At 44.8% G+C, this 23,767-nt stretch overlaps 1 protein-coding gene across 1 annotated transcript in view; it reads right to left on the bottom strand.

The window, feature by feature from the left end:
* The window catches only part of fbxl2 (F-box and leucine-rich repeat protein 2), a 43,264-nt gene that overhangs the window by 3,412 nt on the left and 16,085 nt on the right, over window positions 1–23,767 (bottom strand). The window contains exons 2-8 of the mRNA XM_036515619.1: window positions 23,081–23,142; window positions 7,258–7,312; window positions 4,966–5,040; window positions 4,541–4,635; window positions 4,165–4,233; window positions 3,555–3,650; window positions 2,096–2,222 (exon numbers count right to left, since the gene is read on the bottom strand). Of these exons, the coding sequence (XP_036371512.1) occupies window positions 2,096–2,222; window positions 3,555–3,650; window positions 4,165–4,233; window positions 4,541–4,635; window positions 4,966–5,040; window positions 7,258–7,312; window positions 23,081–23,142 (579 nt within the window). The remainder of the gene's footprint in view (window positions 1–2,095; window positions 2,223–3,554; window positions 3,651–4,164; window positions 4,234–4,540; window positions 4,636–4,965; window positions 5,041–7,257; window positions 7,313–23,080; window positions 23,143–23,767) is intronic.

The raw sequence follows: 23,767 nt of genomic DNA, 5'->3' as shown, positions 1-23,767 counted from the left end.
TTGAGATGTGCGCTTAGACCAGGGCTTTATTAAAAAGGAGGTGTAATGTCTATGTTGCACGGATTGGCACAATCTCCTCTGAGCTTAAATCTAATTTCTGCTTGAACAAAACCCATGTAGAAAAAAGTGGAATACTTGCCTAACAATATACTACTATCATTATTATCTACTAATTGTGTTTGATATTATTTAATATTAAACCACAACGTGGTATATTTACCATTACTGCAGTGGTGTTTCAGTGTTTTATTAGACTATCTACACATTCCTCACAACTGTTCACACGTCAACTCCTCAGATGTGAGCTGATTAACTATGTTTATACCTTGCACATCCCACTGCACTCTGAATCCCTACACACATTATATGTTCTATGTGGTGTGATAAAACACTATTTTACTGCACCTCCATAAATGCCAGAGGCTTTGCAGATGGGAATGAGGAGGCAGCATCATGGGAAATGAATGCGTGTGCTGGCCTTGCCTGGGTATGACCGGAATGAGGGATGTTCAGCGCGAATGGCCCTTTCATCTCAATAAAGGCGCTATGAATTACCTTTGCAAGCTACTACTGTGACAGCCATATCAGCCAGCAGTACACGCTCCCAGTGCTGATAAGGTTAATAGCTGTGCTTTTAGCCTTGGCCACAGGGTCGTTTCAGAGGAGAATCGGGGGATGGGGGATGGGTTTAACCCCCATCCACAGGGTCAAGGGGCCTCACTCAGCTTGGTTAGGCAATGCTGAAACACGCTGAAGAATTAATCAGATTCCCCCAGCATGCAGAACGAGAAAAGGTGGCATGCGAAGGCAGGGTTCTACTGAACTGCTGCATTCCAGAATATGACTGGGGCTTCGCCTGCACTCAGGTGTCAATGAAATGAGCTCATTTAAAGTAAAAGAAAAAGGCTCTGCAGCCTCAGTATGCAGGAGCTCTGTGGCAATGTGTCAGCCGATAATTACAAGTGTCTGCACCAACTGTCCAGGGTCAGCACAGCACTCCTCCATCTTGCACTCTACCCTCGCAAGGGAGCTGAATGTCCATCCCCGTGTTTTAATTTGGCTGCTACAACATTTTTATTTTTTTTTATACACCAGCACTTGTGTACACACCATTCATTTATACAAGCCATCTTTACAATTGGTTATTAACTCAACCAAGTTACCTTAAGGAAGCTCTGAATTACCTTTTTTTATTTTCAAAGGCGATCTTGCTGACTAATGTGTAATTTAAGACAACCTGTACTGCAATTTTAATAGATGGATCTTATACAGGGAAGATGTAATTGAGTGGGGACTCTGGGTAAAGTAATGTTGCCCATCCGTAGGTGTGTGTACAGAAGTGCTTAATTAACACTATCCATTGCAGGCAAGGATGGACTATCCACTGCGGGTACTGCAGGTACTGTACACATCCAAATATACTTCAATCTGAGGTGTACAAGGGTCGTGTATCGCAAACCACGTGAAGCTGAAGCTAAAGTCCCTTTAGCCAGAACACTGTACATAATAAGAGGGTCAGGTTAAAAATGATGTCATACTAGCACTTAACCTGAAGGGGGCAGCATTAAGCAAGACATTGTAATTCTAAGCCGCTTCTTTCTAACACTTTGGACAAGCTGTTCCTTAAACACCACCAGCAAAACACAGATAATCAACAAACTAATGGATAACCAAGTGGAATGTGCTTTAGGAAGTAAGATGAAACAGAGGAGACATGTCTGTGCCTGGCTTTGTAAACATACTATAATTGTACAGTAATATACTGTAGCTAACCTTTGCTACAGAACAAAACGCTTTTTGTTTCTATGAAAATGAGTGTCATAAAAAAAAAATCAAAGGGTCAAATCAATGACCACGTTGGGTTGCAGTTATAATGGACGGCATGTGCTGTCAATCAGACACTTGAATGATTCAAAAGCCTTTGCTCTCCTTAAAGAAGAACAACAAATTGTTCATAAAAGTAAGTCACTGACAACAAATGGTGTCCACTTCATGCAGCCTCGGTCTCCTATGTATGTCGTACGGTGTTTTATGGCGATGAATATCGCAGTACACATGTTGTGGCGTAGGGGGCACTGTGAGGGGTGTCACCCACCTGTGTGCAGCCCCTCAGGAACAGGGCCTTGAGGCCCCCACAGCCTCGCACCAGCGCCTCGATCCCGTCCCGAGTGATCTGGTCACACCACGAAATATTCAAGTTTTCCAGGGTTCTGCATCCCTCGCTGTGGGCGGGAGATCTCACGGTTTTTACCTCAGCATTTCTACAGACACATGCAGACGCTCCAAACAGCTTGACATGATGAACTTTCAACATGGAAGGTGCAGCAACTACCTCTAGATGTCTTTCTGTACATCTGCCTCTGTCCATCCGCATTTTTAGCAGTAAATCTTAAATTGAAGGTAATATATCTGCTGTTTTCCTTTGTACAGGTTACGCAGCTGTCCAGTTCTGATTTACCCCGGTTTATAACAAGAGGGGTTCCACAACCGACTGGCAAAACAGTTGTGAAGCAAGCATTTGCCTGCTTTCAGAAAGTTGTGAACTGGTTGTATTGCAAATTTGTTTCGCATTAATCGGCATTACAATAACTCAAGCAGTTCTTCATGAACGTTAAATCTTTCAACACACGCATGCTGCTACATTTTTTAGTGTTGATCAAACCTTACTTCTCCGGCTGTCAGAATTCTCTTTTCTAATGGATTCAGTTAGCATTAGCCTCCGGCTGCACCAGACTCATTATGATTTGTCTCTTTGTATCTACGTGCGCACAAATAACAGTCACTTATTTCATGTTTTTCCAATTAAGAAGAAAATTCTCTGATTATGACATCACCGTCATGGGTTAAATGATTAGCATGAGGGGAAAACCTGAATAGGCAACACAAACGAACATGTTTCTGAAGATAAGGAAGCTGCTGAGCAATGCTGTGATAAGCCCTGCCCCCCGCCATGATCCACACTGTAACGGCACCTCGCCCTCTGCTGGTAGTCTGGGGGGCCTGCAGATGTTAACATGTGCTCTCTTTCTGGGAAGAGTTTCTCTCCACTGGTTCCGCCGGCATGCTGTCTGCTGGTTTTCACTCTGGCTGAGCTCTCATCCCTACATTTAACCTGCTGTAAATTCTTTGCGAAAGAAAGGCACTGCAGGTGATGTGTTTGTGCAAATGAGAACATTAAGCAAAAGGTGCTCATTCGATTTATGTTTGTTAACATCTGCCCCTTGCACAAATTCCAGGCAGCAGTCTCGAGCTTCATTTGTAGCCCAATCGATTGTTCCTGGCCCCACTGAACGACTAATTATTCTTGATTACCTCCGTGTTGAGTATCTCCCGGTGTTATCGATATGTTTACGGAACTCAAATAGATGGAACTAACGCACAAACGCCTTCACTTGTACCTCAGTTAGAGGAAACATTCTTCTAAACAACCGAAGATACATGTTAAGTAATATTCCATCAAGTTCTGACAGATGTGCAGGCCATTAAAATAATAAAGTTACTCTGACACAGAATTTGATCTACACTCTTCAGTCCAGAAGGCAAATGTGTCTTACCTTAGGGCCTTCAGCGAATGGTTCGTTATGGACACGCAAGAGGTCAGATCCAGGTGTTTGAGTTTGGAGCAGAATTTGCTGAGGCTTACACATGTGCTGAGGGGGAGAGAGAAAAGAGACAGAGAAAAGAGTATTGTAATGCCATTGTTCCACCTGTTATGTGAGTATATGCTTTGCCAGTACAAGGGTATGTTTGTCATGCCAGTAGAGAAAAATTGAAACTGGGTAAGAGAGAGCAGGAAGGCTAGTGTTTGGTAGTGATGGGAGAGTGAGACTTCTTGAAATGGGAGGAGCAATCACGGGCTATCAATAACTCACTGATCTGAAGCAATTATACTTTTTTGCTATGGAGGACAGATTAATTTGGTTCATTAAGTCAACGAATGACAGAATTTCAGGGCTGTGCAACAGGTTTCATGACGTTGAACTCCCCCATCAGTGGTTTAAGCCCCTGTTTACACAGAGAAGGATAACTATTCCCTAGCAGTCACACAGGAGAATATTTGCTTTTCTTGAACACTCCTGTCAATTGATTCTTTTCAAGTGTTACATCTCTGTTGTTACACACATAAGTCGAGGTGAATGGAAAATCCACACACTCTGTACTCACCTGTCAGTAATTCTTGTGCAACCATTCAGGTTAAGGTGTTCGATGTTCCTGCAGTTCTGTGCAAAAGTCCTAAGGGGTAAAAAAAAAAAAGAAAAGGAAACCGCGTCAGTTGGATTCACATAGTAATTAACAAAAGCAGAATCTTACCAAATACCACATCATGGCCTTTAAAATAAACACAGGTCTTACTCCACGCTGTGTGTCAAAATACAAGAGACCTAAATGGGAAAGGGGAGGTTCGGGGCTTGAGGGGAAGGTAGGGGGGCAGGGCAGGTGGGGAAGCTGATGGGGCAGGAACGAAGTTGGCAGGGCAGGAAAGAGATAAGACGAAGCGGATCGGAGCCGGCTGAGCCGAACCGAACTGAGCAGGACCTACTTCATGGAGGCGTCGCCCACACTCAGGCAGCCTCTAAGGCTGAGCTGGCGCAGGAAACCGCCGCAGCGCTTAGAGATGTTCTCCACCACACGACCCTGCAGAGCAGAGAGAGCGACACTCTGTTATATGAACCAATCTTTCCCCTTCCACACAGAGTGACCGAGAAGGAGTGAGAGAGATAGGGGAGAGCCAGAGAGGAGGTGGGAGACACTATCACATGAGGATCTCTCACACACTACGACCGCAGGATATCCTTACAGACGGTACCACCAGAGGAGACTCTCACAGACAATGTCATGACAAGAGACACTCACAGACACTGTCATCACAGGACACTCTCACAGACACTGCCATCTGAGGAGACTCGTGAAACACACCCATCCTGACCCAACTCCCCTCTTCCCCGTCCTCACTTTACCACTCACCTCAATATCTGTCTGGAAGTTGAACAAGTCGATTTTCTGCCAGTTGCTTCCATCCAATGCCAGAACATTCCAGGCCTAGGAACCACAAACAAATAAGACAGAGGAAGACAGGCTGTGAGTGACACACATCTCTGCTCCTTAAACATCAAATCAGAACCTGTCTGTGTGGGAAAGTGGTTGAAAAGGCAGGCCTCTTACCCAAAGGTTGCAGGTTTGACTCCTGGGGGAGGCAATGCTATAGTACCTTTTAGCAAAGTGCTTAGCTTGGTTGTTTCAGTTAACATCAAGCTGCATATATGGATGATATGTAAACCATACAGAAAACAATACATACACACACACACACACACAAACAAACAAACAAACAAACCAACACCCTTGGTCATGTGCATTCAACTCATTTTGCTGTGTTTTGGGCACTCCGTGTGATGTAAAGCAGGGAGACTGAACGAAGTGACCATGCCCGTCATGTCAGGTGGAAATAGGCACATTGAACTGATCTGGCTGTTAATAGTGGAGCATCAGGACAGCGGAACGTCACTATAGACAATGCAACACATCACCATCGAGGCACAGAAAGAGAGCAGGACAGAGCCAGACTGAGCCAGTCAGGACAGGCTGAAGCGGACCCCCTCTCCTGGGCCATCCCGCCAACACACTGCCCTTCAAGCCTGGCTTTTCCCATTCATTACCTTCACAGGCATACACAGGTTAAAATGAACCCCCTTTACAGGTAATGATCAATCTGCAGTTACCTTGGTAACGTGCTGGTGTATACCCGAGAGAACTTAAAAAAAAGATTTATGAACCATTAACCATTTACAAAATGCTTTATGAAATCTAGAATATGGAGATGTTCTCATGCTCCAGTGTAATGTCAGCATGTTTCTACTGGAAATCACTGACCAAATACCCTATACACGCATATCTGCCACAAAAAAAACATTTTAAGAAAAGAAGACATTACACAAATAAAAAAAAAAAAGAATGGCAAAATCAATCCCAGAATTCCAACTGCTCGGCATCAATCAGACACCCCGGTACGTATGCTTGAGATGTTGAAGGGCAGCCTTAAGCAGTAATCGAAATGGAGACAATGACCCGGCCCACAGACCGCCCCCAGCCCCCAGCGGCACTTCACTCATTGACTCGGAAACACAAAATGACTCACAGGGAGAGAGTCAGCCCTTATTCTATGCGCCGGTCAAAGAGAACAGGACCTCCTGATGTTAGTCATCAGAACTATTCATCAGAAGCACTGAATGCGTTTAATCAAGAGCACAGTGCTGATGACTCAATCAATGAGCCTGCAAACACCTGCAGACCTGTCAGTCTGTGCTCTTATGGGAAAAAAAGTGGTAACAAGAGAGGCAGGAGTCATATCCCCTCAGGCACAGGTGAATGGGGGTTGGGAGTCAACATACTGTATACACGCAAACACGCGTGAGCGCATATACACGAACACAGATACGCATCCAGGCACACACATGATCAATCCACACATACTTTTATACCTTACAATTACATACAATACCACACCATACAAATACATGCATTCGGACATACGTGGCCAGTTACTGTGTTACAGCTTTTTGCCCTACTCTCAGTACTGAAGCAGGGTGACTGGCCAGTACCTTACACTCAGAATACTGCATCATCACTTCCAACATGGTCTTTATCAAAGCCTACATGGCAGCTTACATTCAAGATGTGCACATTGAAAAGGCTGACATGGACCAAACTGCTGTGGATTATAGGTGGACTCAAAGGTGTGTGTGTGTGTGTGTGTGTGTGTGTGTGTGTGTGTGTGTGTGTGTGTGTGTGTGTGTGAAGGGTGGTACAAGAAAAAGGGAGGTAACAGAGAATGAGTGGGGAACATGTGAGGAAAGTCCTCTATTAAGCACCAGCCATGTTTTACAAATTAAACAGACAGGTTTTTCTCACCAAAACCATAGGCAAGGTGGTGATGGGTGATGGGGAGTGAAAAGGGCAGTCAGGTGATTGGTAAGGGTGTTTGGGTAAAGCTCACCTTTTAGATAAAGGCAACACTGCAACACCTACGCCTAACTGCGTTTAGTGAACAGGCTATGTTTGGTGATCAGGCCTCTGCTCTGACTGTTTGTGAACAGGCATCCAATCTTACTGTGCTAAAACTGCTCAGGTTTTAAGTAACCAAGAGAAAGAAACTGGAATCCCATTGGATAGTAAATAATTAAGCAACCAATAACGAAAATGTGTAGGGGCTGGAGTTATCTAGACCATGGCAACAGTGGAGGAGGAGGTAAAGCCTACCTTAGACACCTGGGCACACCTGCAGAGCGTGACCACATCCAGGTAGGAGAATATCCTGTGGAAACAAAGAAGGATTCTGTCAGGTTATGGCCCCTGTGGCATCACAGAACTCTGGCCTCTCTCTCTGCATGTAGCAATCCCACAACAGGCATTCAATAACACAGCAATGACAGGAGAACTTTGCAGGACTGTCCGTTCAGTTCTGCGGGTCTCAGATGAAGAGTGAAAGGCAGCTCCTATGTATGTTCATTTTCTGTGTCTTCTTCTACTCATGGGACACTCAGGCTTCAAGAACCCCCGAATGGGTTAAGTTACCATGCGGTTTGAACCACTGACTCATACAAACCAATGAATCCAATTTGCTCTCCACAGCAAAAACACTATGATTTTTTTCAAACCTCCAAGCCATCAAAAGCACAAAATGGCTGAATCCTTTTTTGTGCACATGAAGCCTCCCTCTCCCAACACTCCCAAGCCCCAGCCTCTGTACTCTCTCTATATCTCAGTTTCAATTTCAATTGGTTTTGATGGGATTACATTTGCACTGTCAAAGCATAGATAGGTAAACAGATGAAGCAATGGTAATTGCTTACTCACTGAGCAGCCTGCATTGTTTCAATTTTTGCCAAAAACACAACCATCTTTAAGTCAACTTTGATCTTGCATGGTTTGGAAAATTCTCTGGTTTGGCCTGGTGATGGACCAGAGACATACAACCTGGTGAATAGCCATGAAATGCTAATTTAAAAAAAATACACAAAGAACAACAAGAACAGGTACTCCACATGGGCTACTGATTTAATATAAGGTGCACAGTCTCCGCTGGGTTTGCCAAGGCGATAGTATTTCCATCCTGAAAATACTATGGACAAGGTCATTTATGGGGTTGTGTACCACTGACCCGTGAAGAATCTGCAAACCAAAACATGATTCACTATAGGGTACGTGAGTTTGATTGTGAATTCACTTAAATTCGTAGTTTTTGGTCTAGTGCAATGAAGTTTTAAGCACTCACACACTTCGTACTCAGCACTAGCATAAGATGCCATCTGAGGCAAACTTTAGAGCTTTGGAATCACACCAAGACCTGTCTTTTAATTGGTCTCCCACAGCCAAAACAAAACACAGAAATGTACCGTCTTTGATACTAAAACTACTAAAACAGCCACACAGAGGGGCCATCTGCCCTACCCAAATTCCCATAAGAGTAGCTTAGAGGGGAGTAACCAGATTCCCACAGGAAAACAAAACACAATTCACCATTTTCAGACACAGCAGAGAGTTAATCATGACTGGCACTCCGCAGGAGCGGCTATGCCAGTATAAAGTGCCCTCTCATACTTGTGCCTCACCCACTAGCGTTTGCTCAACACAAACACTGCCTGTCTGTGAAGAGATGAAACTGCACTTTTTTCACAGAATCGGGGGCTCCAGTGGATATGACAGGAAACAGCAGCGAGATGCGGCTCAGGGGATCTCCAGAGAGGGGGTGGGGTGGGGTGGGGGGGGCACGTGTTTCTATCCCGGGAGAGACGCCCCTCCCACATGTCTTAGAAATTCTGTCGCAGTGGAAATGAAGTGGGAGCGAGGAAAAGAAAGGAAATGCTTATTAGGCGGCACGACCTCCCAGCAGGCCCTGCATGATGTGGGCAAGGCAGGGACATCTTGGGAACTGACACACACACATTCAAACACACACACACTCTCGCCGTCCTGCTGTCTCTCCCTGTAATTCTATCTCTCTCTGTATCTCTCTGTCTCTGTCTCTCAAAGTTCAGTTCAAACTGCTTTACTGACATGAAACACATTCTGTAAATACTGCAGATACATGGTATTCAAGTTGCTACTCTAGTTAGCACAAAAGTAGTTTTCCAGTACACTACCAGTGCACGTTAGTATACTACGTGGCGCCAATGTTGTAAATTAGACTTGTACCACAGTAACTCATTTTGTACTGGCAGTAAACAAATCTACAGCTACCACAACGAACAGTAAGTTGACAAAGACACATGACTGTATGTATGCCTGACTCTCTCCCAAACATAACAGAACAGTACAATCATAAGTCTATGTCAGAGGTCAATTACATCATCAGCTGCTACAGCGGCTTCCTGTTTGCACCATGGGACTAAAGTGAGACTCCAAGTATAACATGAAGTCCTACAAGGCAGGGAAGGAATCTCAGGAGCAAAGAATTTGACTGATGATTCTAAGGAGAACTGCAAGGTGTTGCTGATCCAAAGGATCAAAACAATTTGAAACAATGCGAACACTGACATATAAGGTAAATCAGAAATTGCTGTAAGTGTTGGCATGTTAGTGCGATGTGGAGCTACAGCTGTTAAGTGTAAGGCACTATGTGTACACTTAATCACACCACACAATCCATAAGGTCCACATAAACCAACTGCTACAACAACCACTTAATGGTTGAGGGTCTCTCTGGGGCATCTAGAGCTTGCTGTCAAGAACATCAGACAGGGGTTCAGACGTTTACACTCACTGGTCTGGGAGTGTTGTTAGCCTGGCCTGACACTGCTGCTCATTCAGCTTGAATGGATGCACTTCTGTTCTTTTGTGCTGGAAGTCGCTCTGGATAAGAGCGTCTGCTAAATGAATGTAATGTATTGTAATGTAATGTAATGTAATGTAATGTAATGTAATGTAGTGTAATGCAAAAACTGTGCGACTCAAAACACAGAGAAACAGTTGTTGTGGGCAACAGTGTGGCCTGGTGTGGAGAGAGCTAAAGCAGGGAGGGGGCTTGTATGTGCTAGGGGTGGAGGGGTGGGGGAGGGGGGGTTGGGGGCGTGTTGGGTGGTTAGGGGTTGGAACTCATTTAAAAAACTGCAGCGACAACAGCAGCATAATGAAAGTGCCACTCCAGTCCTGATTTACAGCCTCTACCTAAATATACTTCAGCCACCCAGCCAGCCATTACGAGGCTTTGGGTAATTACATTACTTTAATGCGTTTATTTCGAAGGCCCATGAGCCTCCACTGAGATGCAGACACATAATGACTAAGGAATTAGTGTCAGGGTTGGGGGGGGGGGGGCAGCTCACAGGTCGTGGGCCGTCAACCGAACAGGAGAAAAGATTAAACAAATCACCTCTTTTTCCCCTCCCAGAAAACAAGCTTCACGTTGTCAGTATCGTGCAGGAAAGAAAAAAAAGTGAAGTCTCCGCCCATACAGCCGAGGGGAGACTGGAGTTTCCGAGCGTCTGTGTGACAGTAAGCGTGATGTCGTGACAGTGCAGAACGGCGCAGCCTCACAGCGCAGACACCGGCACAAGCTCACTTGCCAAGCTCCATGCAGCTCTGGTGGCTTTGAGCCTTCAGATAAGGCAGAGCCGTGGTCACCACCCTTGTCCAACAGTGCTTTGTACTTGTTCTTTCTGGGTTTAAGTTGCTCTGGATAAGAGCATCTGCTAAATGCCAGAATGTAAATGTAGGAATGAGAGCAACCAGCCCATGTTGTTTCTCCACACAACATCAGATATCACCTGTTTGTGGATTTCAGTCATAACACCCTGAGGACCAATGGGAGCTCGATCACCACAGCTCCCTTCAACAGATGATTGGTTGAGCTGTCAGCTGGGACCAGCTGGCCCCTCCCTTCCAGGAAAAGGTCATTCCAGCTGCTAAGGAAAACAAAGTGGGAGGTGGCCCTGATGACCAGGGCTGGAGATCACTGAACAGCCAAGCGCCAAAAAAATATTCTGAGCAAAAAGTAATTGTCTCAATACAGAACTAGGATTATCCCCTTTGAGTGACTGAAGGCAAGAACCATTTTCAAGTGCAACCCTTTTTTTCCCCCCCAAACATATGAATTTGGATAAGATGTTTTAACGTGGCAGCACAGACATCTTCCCAGGAAGACAACACAGGAAGCAATGACTGTGTTGAGACTAATAATCTTCCCCAGTAATCCCATGAGAATCTGTCTGCCACTGGACTGCCTGGGCTCATCATGCACAAACAAACAGATGGAGGAAACAAATACAGCAGGACACAGTCTTAGTGCATGCTGGGACATTTTTTTCTCTGAACCAAACAGGCAGGTCTTTCGTGGCAAAGTGGCCAAGTGAAAGGCTCCAGATTTTAGCTTCACTGCGTTATCACAACTGAGAAACAGTTGCTTTGCTGACTTCCTGAAGAAAAAAAGCTCTTATCTTGTGCCCTGTGTGGGAGAAAATACAGCTACCCACACTGGTACCCGCAGAATCTCTCCTAATCTCTCTCAATAGTTTGGTTAGTCATTGGTTTCTCACTAATGAAAAACATACAGAGGTAAAAGTTAGAAAAGCATCGCAAGGTTTTGCTTTCGTTTTTTCAAATTCACACCTCAGTTTAGGAATAGCAACATGATCACATGTATGTCTCTTGAAAGTAAACTGCATGATTTCTTTGGAAATCAATCCACCTCTCCAAAAGACACTAAAGTTGAATGTGCTGACTGGGATGGACCTGACAACATCAGATATGTTGATTGATTAAAGAACTTTTCCTGGAGAGTACATCACACAAGAGTGAAATGAATGCATTGCCCTGGTAAGAGTACCACTCTCCTGTGACAACAGTAACTCTATTTGCTCTGGTGATTGTAAAACTCTCGCTTTTACTTGGTAACTGTTACACTCTCTCTGTGTTCTGGTAACCAGGACTCGCATGACAGAGTTTCCCACTACGCATCAGCTTTAAAGTTTCACCTGATGACAGACCAAAAAGTACTATATTCATCACACACAGGAAGTACGCATAGTTAACACCAATAACGTATATCTCACGCAGGAAGTGGTTTCACGCACATCACTCATGTTGTGCATCTTAGACGGGATGTGGCTTAATAATTTCATATATTGCATATCTCACATGGGGCTGCCAGTGATTACCCACAATGCATATCAACACAGGCCAGGGAGCTGTAAATAGCAAGTCACTCTAAATCCCAACCAAGAAGTAGGGGTCTACACCTGTAACCCACTGTGTACCTGGCACAGAGTACTAGTCAAAGGTTTGCATGCAACTTTTATTCTTTATTTTTACTATGTTCCACATTTTAGAATAATAGCAAAGACATAAAAACTATGAATTAAATGGAATTATGCACTGACCAAAAAAGTGTTAATGAAATCAAAATCTTATATTTTAGATTCTTCAAAGTAGCCAAAAAATATTTTAAAAATATTTTTTAGGAAAGGAATTTATCAACTTCACTATTTTTTTTATTTTTGTCTAAGAAACAAATTTCAAGCATTTAAGCATAAGTTTTCAGATCAAAATGTCTTTGAATGCATGTTTCCCATTATCTTAATCAGGTGTGTCCAGGAAATGTGTGACTGAAATGAGCACCAGTTACTGTGGGAACTACTGAGTCAGTCAGTCAGTCAGCAAGTCAGTCACTGTGTGAATGAGGGACACTGCTGTTTCTAGGGCAGCTTCCTCCAGTTGCAGCCAAAAGGAACATTCCAATAACATAAACAATGGTGTGTCACAGAGACGTCATGACTGATATCCTGACAGGACCTTGCTGGGGAAAAAAATACAACTGTCTGGGGGTGCAATGACTATATTAAGGTGCAGTGGGCTGGGTATGCCGCTCCTGGCCAATCACAGGTGATGTCTTCACGCTGATGTCATTCCTTAATAATCTGAGCGGTAATGAGATTAACGCCCTATTTAACGGCCTCACACTCCGCTTACAGAGTCTCCATAATGAAATTACTGCAAAGAACCCTTTGTTTCTCCCCCCCCCCCCCCCCCCCCCAACCTTCGGCATGTCGCTCTATAAATTAACAGACAAACGCAAAGCAATTCACTTACGGCTCAAACAACTGCAGCACACCTTGATTATCTCTCTGAAAAACAGTGTTGGTTCATTTCAATATTCCCATTATTTTACCTTCCTGCATTAAGCGGGTGGGTGAAATTGTTGTTAAATTTCTCAATAACAATACAAACAGGGGCTAGAATATGCAACTCATAGAAAATGTTTTGGTTGGAAATAATGAGAATACAAAAGAAATGGCTTTTAGAGGCTAGGTTTTGCTTTTTCTCCTTTGTCACCCAATTCGTACAAATCACCAATTACACATTAGGCTTGTCTCACCACAGCCTCTGCACCAGATAAGAGCCTAGCGAGCCCACTCCCTCAATACACCCAGAGTGACCAGGTGATCCTGGCTGGCCCACCCACACCTCTCCATGGCTGCCAGTTTGTTCTACCCCTGTGGGTTCCAGGTCACTGCTGGCAAATGACACAGCCAATTGTGAACCAGGGCCATGGGGCTCGGTCTGTGACTGAGCTGCTCAGGAGCACTGAGAGACTCTTGCCTAGACACACTACACTGTCCAGCCAAACCCTTTCCCTGGGTTTAAGCTTCTTCCAGTGAAGGTCCCTAAATAACCTCTCCTATGAGTCTTCCTACCAAAATACTGCTGGTTTTTCATCTTCAGTAAGTGGACGACACTGGGATCCTTTCCTGGAAACTCAGAAGCTGGGACAAGCAGGCATCATTCAGAAAGCAAGGCGACAACGACGACACCCCCCCCCCCCCCCCCCCCCAAAAAAAAAGAAATAAGAGACAGCAAAAGAATCAGACAGGATTAGAAGGAGCTCAGATCCTAATGAGTGGGGGGGGATTCTCCTCTGCATCTACTTCAGGAGACAGTAAATAAAATGAATGAACTGCATCTACCCTACTCGATCCCGGCCTTAATTACAATCCCCATCACACGACACATGTGCATCCACTGGTTTCCAGGTCCAGTTTCATCAACGCTTACCTGGAAGGAAACGTTGCCGGCTGCAGCTCTTTATTAATGCAACGTGAAAACAACCTGACGCATGTAACGGACTGAACTGCCGTGGCATCGTGTGACAAAGGTCAAAGTATCAGTCAGAAAGCTGCATCCGTTTGTGTGTTTTTTAGTTTGGTCTTTACTCAAAACTGTCAAGTAAGCCTCGTTGTCACATCTCACCTCCTGAAAATATCCTGAAGGAGAAACGGGAAACATCTTGATGTGCATAAAATAAAAAAAACAAACCTTGCCCAGTTACACTTTTAGACAACTTTGTGCTGCAGTTTTTTTTTTTTCAGTGTTAACTGCAGGATACACTGTATGATTCCACCCCCATCAAAACAGAGAGAAGAAGGAATCATGATTAATCAGGAACTGCCAGACTGCTTCACCTCCCAGCAGTCTAAAGCAGTCTGCAAGAAACACTCACCGCATGCTAAAATACAGACTCCCTCATTTGTTTCAGTTGAATGATTTACATTATATATTTTTCGCGTGTTGGAATGCCCTCATCTCTGACTCCCGACATCACAGTGAATTTTCATGACCGCACAACAGGGTTTTCTGCTAGAGTAGGGCGCTACCAAACCGCTCTGTGTCAAAACAAGCCTCCAAAATATCATAAACATTTTTCTTGTCTGTGTCTAGACATGTTGCATACCCTGAAGGTCAACTGCTGCCACAATCATTCAAAGCCGTTTAATTCAGCCGATGCAAAACAAATAAAATATTCCCTTTTCTTTAAGTTTGTTTCAACATGTTCATAAAAGTATAAAACCGAAATGGCAATCAATTAATATCATCATGAATACACAACAATTTGGCATGTGTTATAAATAATCTATTTGGCACAGCTCAAAAATAATCATTCTTCAGATCCATAACAAAACTGCTGGCTTTGCATCAAAGATCTGTAGTCACTTGTAGTCAAGGTCCATTCGTTAAAAGAAGGGGATGTGATTCAGCCAATCAATGCCTTTCCTCCATGCCCTCTTAAAAAAAGAAAGAGAAAGGAGACCACCACTAATTATGTCTTTCTCCCTTCACTGCACTTTACAGGATCAAGCCATGACTGACCACCAGGATGACAGCCATTGGTGTTGTGAAATATTGTCTTACATCAATTTTAATAGTCACAGTCACAGAAATAAAAAGAGAAACATGGCCCTTCTTATTTAAAGGCAATTATCTGCTTTATATAAAAAACAGTACTAGATCAGAATTCCTGTGCTAACTACTGCAGTGATTTTGCAACGTTAGCTACCTATCATACTAACAAGCTATCAGGCTTAGTGCGGGACACTACATTCTGATAAGAGCACGGAGAGTCATTCTTTAGTCATTCAGTTAGGCATTAATGGGAGAGGATGTGATTACAGTCCATTACTGTGTGGGCCTGCCGTGTAGGCTTAAAGAGAACTGTTGGAAGGAAGAGGTTATCACAACTCATTCAGATCATTCTCTTACTAAAAACATAAGCTTTGCGGCCTTTCCATTAGAAATCCTCTGGACTGAACGGAAAACATTTACTTATGTACCACCAATCCTCATTTAAACACAGACAATTCTCATACAGTTTCATGCAGACATACCACAAGGGCCTACACCTGGACCATTTCACACTTTATCTTCCTTTCTTATTCTCCTCCTCCTCCTCTATATATTTTTATTGCTACATCATACCATTGCAAATCCTTTACCCCTAATAATACTTCACCCCATTGGTGTAATGTCCCTGATCTCTGCCTACCATAGCTTACATCAACACACATCAAATAGAACTTCTTCCTCTAAATCTATAATTGCTAGCAACATATATTGACATTGACACCTACAGGTATACTGTATTTATTGTTATAAAGCAGAACTCATGACTCTATGTTCACAAGGATGAATTCAGACTCTGCAGCCACATCCGAGTTCCAAAACCCCCCCAACTGCAGGGAACGTTCTCAGGTAGTCCATCAAAAGTCTCCCCGCTCCCTCCTCTCTGTCATCTCTCTGTCGTTCCAATCTCCCCCCTCCCTCTCCTTCTGGCTCCACAACCCCCCCCCGCGTAGAAGGATGCTCGACACCAGACACAGAACAGCCGGTAAATTAATCACTGCTGTCTTCGTTTGGAGAATAAATTGTCTCGTTTTTGTAACAGTTGTCACTCTGGCACGCGGCCCCCTCCGCTGTCCGGGAGACGGGAGCGCCGCATCTGATGGACGAGACGAACCGTTCGACATCGGTTCCGTCCTCGTCTCGTCCTGCCAGCCATCACCTTGACAACCGAGGACTAATCCAGAATCGGCAGGGCCTTGCAACTTTGCTGGATACCTGTGCCCTAGAAACGAATGCCCTGTGGCCTAACTTGACAAAAATGCATCTCTCTAGGAATAACAACAAAAACAGCCAGAGACGCTAATATGCTGATGAGGCTCGTGACGAAATTGCATAACACTTTCTATAGCTAATAAGCTGGGAGCTGTGGGGCTGACCCCTGGGAGTGACACTGCTGGAACTTTACCTGAACTGCTTCGGTGAACACCCATCTGTAATAATGAATAAGACAAAAGGGTCATCTGTGTAATGCTCCCTTTCTCAGAAAACAAATCACGTAATAATGAAATACAGGGGGCAGCATAGGGCCCCCCCTGTCCCTGCCCCCCCTTCCCCAAACACACACTAACACACACACCCACAGACATAGACACACACACACACACACACACACACACACAAACACACACAAACACACACACACAGATCTTCATAGTCACCACATGTGCCTTTTTCCGGACATCATTCACCCAAACACCCAAAAGAAGACAGGGGAAATGGAGCGAGCACCCTTTATAAAATATCTAACATATTTCACACTTCCCTAGCAGACACCCTTTTCCAGGGCAATTTTCACAGCCTGCATTGATCCATCTCTTCCATTTATACACCTGGACATTTACTCAAGCAATTTAGGCTAAGCACCTCACTCTACAGTGCCCACATGGGAATTAAACCTGTAAAGTTGTTGCACTCCATCACCCTGCCACCGTAATATTCAATCAGCACTAAACCAGGTCGATTTACATTTTGTGCAGTTGAACCTACTGCAAGTTTTTCAGTCAGAACAGAATCATCTACTGTACTTACACAGGAGTGAGCTCACCCTATGCCAAATGCACACAAGTTCAAAAATACACTGACTCACTCTCACGTAGCATGTACTTTTACACACACACACACACACACACACACACACACATACTGTAGGCTTGTAAGAGCCTCATGTTTTGCCATATTGTCACATTCTGTTCTTGACTTCCCAGCACACTGCAGGCAGCGGTTGCACCAAAAACAGCCTGGAGCATTCCAGAATCCCCAAACTTGATTTATTTTTAGAACAGAAACCTTGTCACTTTTAAGAATAAACCCTCTGTGTTCTCCTGATAGCTTGGGGCTACCTTCTAGTGTCATTTTCAGCACTGCACAACCAGGCCAAGAGAACCAAGGGCTGCACCCTCACCCCGAATTAGTACTGAAGAAATTCATTGTGGGGGCAACAGAAAAATTGCCCCGACACAATAAAATCACTTACAAAATATCAAAGTCAGACATTTTCTGCACCAAATGGCTCTATATCCCTAATTTCATAGCATTAAATCTTCCTTGCGAATCACAGAGGCATGCCCTTGAGGGAAGTGCCATCCCATTTCACTGCAGAGGTCCTCTCCATACTGCTGGGTTCAAACTTAAGAGGTCAGAGGTCAGCAGATTAGAATGGCACAGCACAGGCACTAAAGATGCTAGGTGAGATATGTTAAATGGATGGCGGCCGGACAGTCCTCAAGGTCGTCCACGGAGAGGCCAACCGCAACACCATTTAATGGATAACCCCCAGATCCCTGCTCTGCTGGGCGGAGAAACAGAAAGAGAGGAAGAGAGAGAAAGAGAGGAAGAGAGGAGAGAGAGACAGAGTGAGAGAGGGAGAGACAGACAGAGAGTGAAGGGGACACAGAGAGAGTGAGGGGGAGCGAGGTAGAGAGAGATTAAGGAGGGGAGGTGCTGCCTGAGATAAGGCCATGGACAGGCTACGGATTTATCTCCTTGATGGGACGGGTAGGCCCGGAGGTACACCTGCATATGCGTGACCCGCTGCCGCCTCTGCCGCATTTCAACTTAATAATTCACACACTCGCATTAAAATTCCATACGGGACGGGAGCGGGAAGGAGTGTCTCGCGCGTATTTTTGGCCTGCTCTCTGGCAGGGGTCCTGTCCCGCCTGCTCTCGGTGGCTCTGATGAGAAGCCGGCCGACACGGAATACTCAATCAGAAGGCAGAGCACCGAGGCAGGCACGACAGCCCTCGTCACTGAGTGACCCACTGAACTCTTGACACTATGCAGGCGAGCCTCCCTCCAGAGGGCAGAGAGTGGGGTGGGTTTGAGGGTCCCCCAGTCCTCTAAGCTGGGGGGGTGCGGGGGGTGCGGGGGGAGGGGGTTGATGTCACCCCACTGCCCTGCTCTGGAGCACAGCACCCAGCCTGAACAGCTCCACTGAGAGTCCCCAGCCCAAAGGTGCAAGCTGCGTCCACTGTCCTGGTTTACAGCATCGGCCAAACAAATACACAGCGTAAGGGAATTTCTTACAATCCTTCCTGTGCACTTTCTGGACAGCGCTACCGTTATTCTTTGTCTCGCTTTGCAGGCAGCAGGATCCCACCCATCACTTACTGTATCTCCATCTTATAACGTGTTGACGTGAGACAGGAAGCAGAGGGGAGTGTGGGAAAAGTTATGACCATTGTTGTTTTTTTTTTCCCCTCCATATGGTGGCTTGCATGCAAATGCCTGCTGCAGTGCATTGATGGAAGAGGAAATCCTGATGCTTCTGCTGTTTTTTTTTTTTTTTTTTTTAACTCCTGGCTCTTGGAAAAAAAAGCCACACGGTATCAAAGGTGCCCTCATATGCTGTACACCCAAGGACAGGTCCAGGGAGACATGAAAGTATGCTGAGGTTAGATGGAGGAATAAGAGTAGGAGAGAACCCTCAGAGGCAGTGTGTGTGTGTGTGTGTGTGTGTGTGTGAGTGTGAGTGTGTGTGTGTGTGTGGGTTGCCCTGGGCCAGCTCAGGCCGGCTGTTCGGGTGAAACGCGGTGACTGGGCGCCCGGGGCAGCTCACGGCTACACAGATAAACCCGCCTGACCTAAATCCAGCCGGGCCTTCTCGGCGGCGGCCAGGAGCCGTTCGCCAGATCCAGGACAAAGTTCATCCAGTGTTAAACCGAGCGACCAGCCTGCTCCGTCCTTCACAGCTCAGGAGAAAAGAAAAACATATGACGTAGCGCTAAACAGAGGCATTTCCCTGCTCACCGAGGTAATGCCAAATGACTGGCCAAAAGAGCGCACTGTGAAACATTATTCACAAACACTGTGAGAACAGCTTAAGCCATAAGGGGTGGAGCTAAAATGTCCTGTCAATCACTGACTGCCATTAAGTTAAAAAAAAAAGCTAATAAAACTGTGCTCTCCGAGGCAAAAAAAAATGTGCGGTTCAAATGGATGATTTAAGTGATAGCCTTAGATTCCCAACATTACATCGGTGGTGGAACTAGTAACCATGGACACCTGTAAAATGCCCCACTGAATGCTGGGAATTTGCATACCATTTTACCTGCGTGTCACAGAGGAAGAAGCACTCGCTGACAGCCTCTTTTTCTTCTGTACTTCAGTTTTGTTTTACTCCTATTCTCCTAAGTAGCTGAAATTGAGATTAATAAAAATCTTTTTTTTTTCCCCTCAAGAAAGACCTGGCTCCAACGAACCATTTCATATAACAGCAGTAACCTTTCCCAGTATGCCGTATGGGAATATACACATAAAAGCACTGTACTCCTGTCTGCACCAGTTCTCCTTTATAAGAGATCATGCAGTGCCATTTTCCCCAGATGCTATGAAGCTGACACTTTCATTTCCAAACCTCTGATAACCTCAATTTTTTGCCTCTTTGTTGAGAGCTCAGTCGTGAAATGAACGGCACAATAACAAAGCCTCAGTAATCAAATGCAAAGTGACTGAAACCAAACTGCCCCACTCCTGTAGGCATTTCCAGTTATCCTTTAACACAACTGCATGCCCCTCCTCCAAGCCGGGGACCATTTTAATAACCGTCGTTACCTGTGCCAAGAGTTTCAATCTCCCCAATATACCAATCCCTCAATACACTAGAGCAACTGGAATCGACTGAAAGCGAAAAAAGTTTGTGGCAGCAATTAGACAGCTTTTCTTTTTTTTTTCGTTTTTATTTGCATTTAATATTGTCTGTATTTTTCAGCATTTTCTCAAAGATTATACACCTTCCTTGAAAGAGAGTCCGCCCACCTTCCCGCCCCTTCCGCCCACTCCAATCTGCAAAGTAATTCAGCGCATATGAAGCGAGGCCCGTGCCCTTCACCGCTAATGTGGAGGCTCTTCATTCTGCAGATTAACTCCATTAGTCTCTCTTACGGCTGAGGATGATGGATCTCAGGGCCAGGCCCCAGACAGAGCCCAGGCACGAGGCGGTAGTGAGCAGGCGGGCCTGTCCTTCCTGCTACCATCTCAATAGCTCCCTTCACTTTCACACAGCCTGCCAGATGATGCAGAAGGGTGGCTCGAAGATCTCATTCATCATATTCCCCTAACAAAGGACCTCCTCTGGAATAGTGCCACCCTCCATCTTAATTCATGCCAGGCAGCAGCACGAGCACAAGCCAAGGGGGATGGAGCTGAACAAACCTCTGGACTGAGCAAAAGCTAATGGTTAAAGGAGCTGCTGGGGACACTGTGCTGCTGGAGGAGTCTTTTTTTTTCTATGGATCAGACCTTAGAGACTTGCTAAGGTGACAACAGATTCCATGCCACCGCAAAACAGGGGTGTCACCCAGGCCAAACTCCCGATATGGCACTCTCAGACTGGCAAAGCATTAATCCGCTAAGACTATCTGGCTAATTATATCCTCGCCTTTCCATCAGTTCTAGGTTGGGGTAATGTAAAACGGCAGTCTGGCATTAGCCAGGAGGGTGGTGGAGTTACTACATCAGAGACACTGAGATCCTTGGAAGACTCTAGTACCCTATCTATCCATGGCAGCAGCATGCAGTATCTTTGTGGTTACAGAACTCTTTAGCAAGACATTTAATATGGATTGATTAGTAAACATCCAACTGTATAAAAGTAAGATAAGTTACATTAGCATCCCTGGACAAACCGCTAAGAAATCTGCTAAGAAAATAAAAACATAAATAACTTTGTTAATGAAAGTGGTCCTCGTTAAAGGTGTGCAATAAGTATAAATGTTATGGCTGTAGAGATTTGTTAATTAATCTGACCAATCAATCAACTTAAGCTTTAAACCTCTCGTGTCTGTCTGGTGTGGGCAATTCTTCCCTCAGCAACTCATCCTGGATCAGAATTAAAATGAACAATTCAGTTCTTATGCATCGTCCAACAATGTGGGCTAGCCAGTGACAACCAGAAAATAAAACTTTTAAACGGGATTTCCAAATGGACCTGCACTCACATGAACGGAATCTACCAGCTGGCTGCAGTAGCTAAAACTATCTAGCAATCCATCCAAGGTGTGAACTTGTCATAAATAATAAGTTACTGGACAGGCACAAAAAGCATCCTAGCCATCAGAACAGGTTTGACATCTCCACGCTTGTTATTCACATTTGGGATGCCTGGCTCATGGAGAACACAGTTTATAGTTAATGGTATTGCTCTTATTGGTGGAGTGGTGGCTACGGAGGGGTGGGGGTGGGGGGGGGGGGTGTCATCCCTTGCCTCTGATGAACCCACCTTGGACAGCTAAGCTTTTGGGACAATTCAAGCTCCAAGTCTCTACATTAAAATCAACTTTCCTGCAAAACATGTTACAGGTCAGGTATTTCCCCTGCTCTTAAAAACACCTAACAAAGAGATTATTATTTTTATTACTCATTTGCTGAACAGATTCTTGTCTGCCTTACATTTTCCATTATATCCATTCATATAGCTGGATACTTACAGAAGCAGTTCAGATTGAATACTGGTAAGTTTCAATGGCCAAGATCCCCCTTTAAGAAGCAACACTTCAACATTCCTGGTTCCCTACCCATTAGAAACAAGCCAGCCAGGACAGTCAGCCCAATTCCCACAGGTCTGAGATCAGCTGGGGGAGAGAGAAAGAGACCTAGGGTGTGTGTCACGTGTCCAAATGCTCAGCACATGACTTTCTGTCACTTTTGCTCTCCTCGAGTCCTTGGCTCACAACGGCACCTTTCTGAAAGCACCATTTGCCTTTAGTGGGGGAAGCAGCCAACGTGTTGCACAACATCAAAACAGGACGTATATCACATCCAGGAAGTAACCTGTGGTCATGTGTAACTCCATGTGTGCAGGGAACAGGTGGCAAATGGCAGGGGCCGCTTCTGAACTGACCTTGAATGGACAGGGGGAGCAGCTGATATTAAAGTTGCTGAGGCACCCTGCCATTTTTCCGTGCTCCTACAATCACTCTCCATACCATTAACCAAGCTTTGGCTCAGATGTATATTGCAGTGTGCCATTAAACCCCCTCTGCTGACTACCCTCAACGACAATTCAACAATTTACGTTTTCAGCAACCTCTCGAGACTCACAGCGCTTTGATGGCGAGTGTCACCGAACCGAGCTTGAGCGCAGAAGACACAAAAACTCCGCCAAACGCACAAACAAACCAAAAACGGTGTTATCCTGTCAAATCCGGCTTTGTTTCCCCTTTCAACAAAAGCTGCGGCGTCGTTTCGCAAACAGACGGCTTCTAAGCGTGCCACAAAAAAAAATAAAAAGCTGGGAGTCGCTTCGTTTCATATCTAAACACGCGACAAAGCATCCCAGGGACGGCGGCTTTGAAAGGCGTGCGGTGGGAGTTAGAGGCGTCGTGGTGGGGAGGACGAGGCGGCCTTGCTGTTAATAACCTCTTTACAGCGCTCCGACGCCCGTCTTTTCACTCCTCAAGGACTTCGCACTCACCTCAGAAGCAGCTCTTTTGGAAGCTTTTTGTTAATGGGCGCTTCATCGCTGTTTGAGAAAACCTGCCAAACACACAGAAAGAGAAACAAATGATTAACACCACGTCAGGCAGCAAATGGACACCTTGTACACTATTGCGATGGTGCTACTACATTAAAATATTGTGACTGCCATTCTGCAGTCTGCTGCCTGAAGGCATTGCCATACAAATTTCCATTAAACAAGTTCATTACACTTAAGGGTTTTTCAATATCTTTAGCCATTTAGTTATTCATGTCCAGGTTTGTTGACTCTGCATATTGTATTTACTGTATATTTGTGTTCCATATATTATTTCAAATGTGATAAAACAATACAAGTATGTTGTAAGAGAAAGGAAACTACTTGTGAAACATGACCTATCATTATGCGGCTAAGAGACAGATGAATTAGTCCTTCCAGCCTGATCTCCAACACTCACTTCACATACATTTAAATGCTTGTTATCTTCATTGATAACAAAATCTGGAGGGGGGCATTTAATCTAACCGCTACAATGATTTGACCTCAGCCTTGAGGAACAAACTTTTACAAATGGGTATTTTGAGATTTCCATATCAACAGTTTTGCATTTAGCGAAATACAAGAAAATATGCTCTACAAGAATAACAATGTTCACCTGCTTGGTCCTCAAGATGAAGACAAAGT

This window comes from Megalops cyprinoides, chromosome 21 (genome assembly GCF_013368585.1).
Source record: "Megalops cyprinoides isolate fMegCyp1 chromosome 21, fMegCyp1.pri, whole genome shotgun sequence".
Classification (NCBI taxonomy): domain Eukaryota; kingdom Metazoa; phylum Chordata; class Actinopteri; order Elopiformes; family Megalopidae; genus Megalops; species Megalops cyprinoides.
This window is presented reverse-complemented; position numbering and strand designations above follow the sequence as displayed.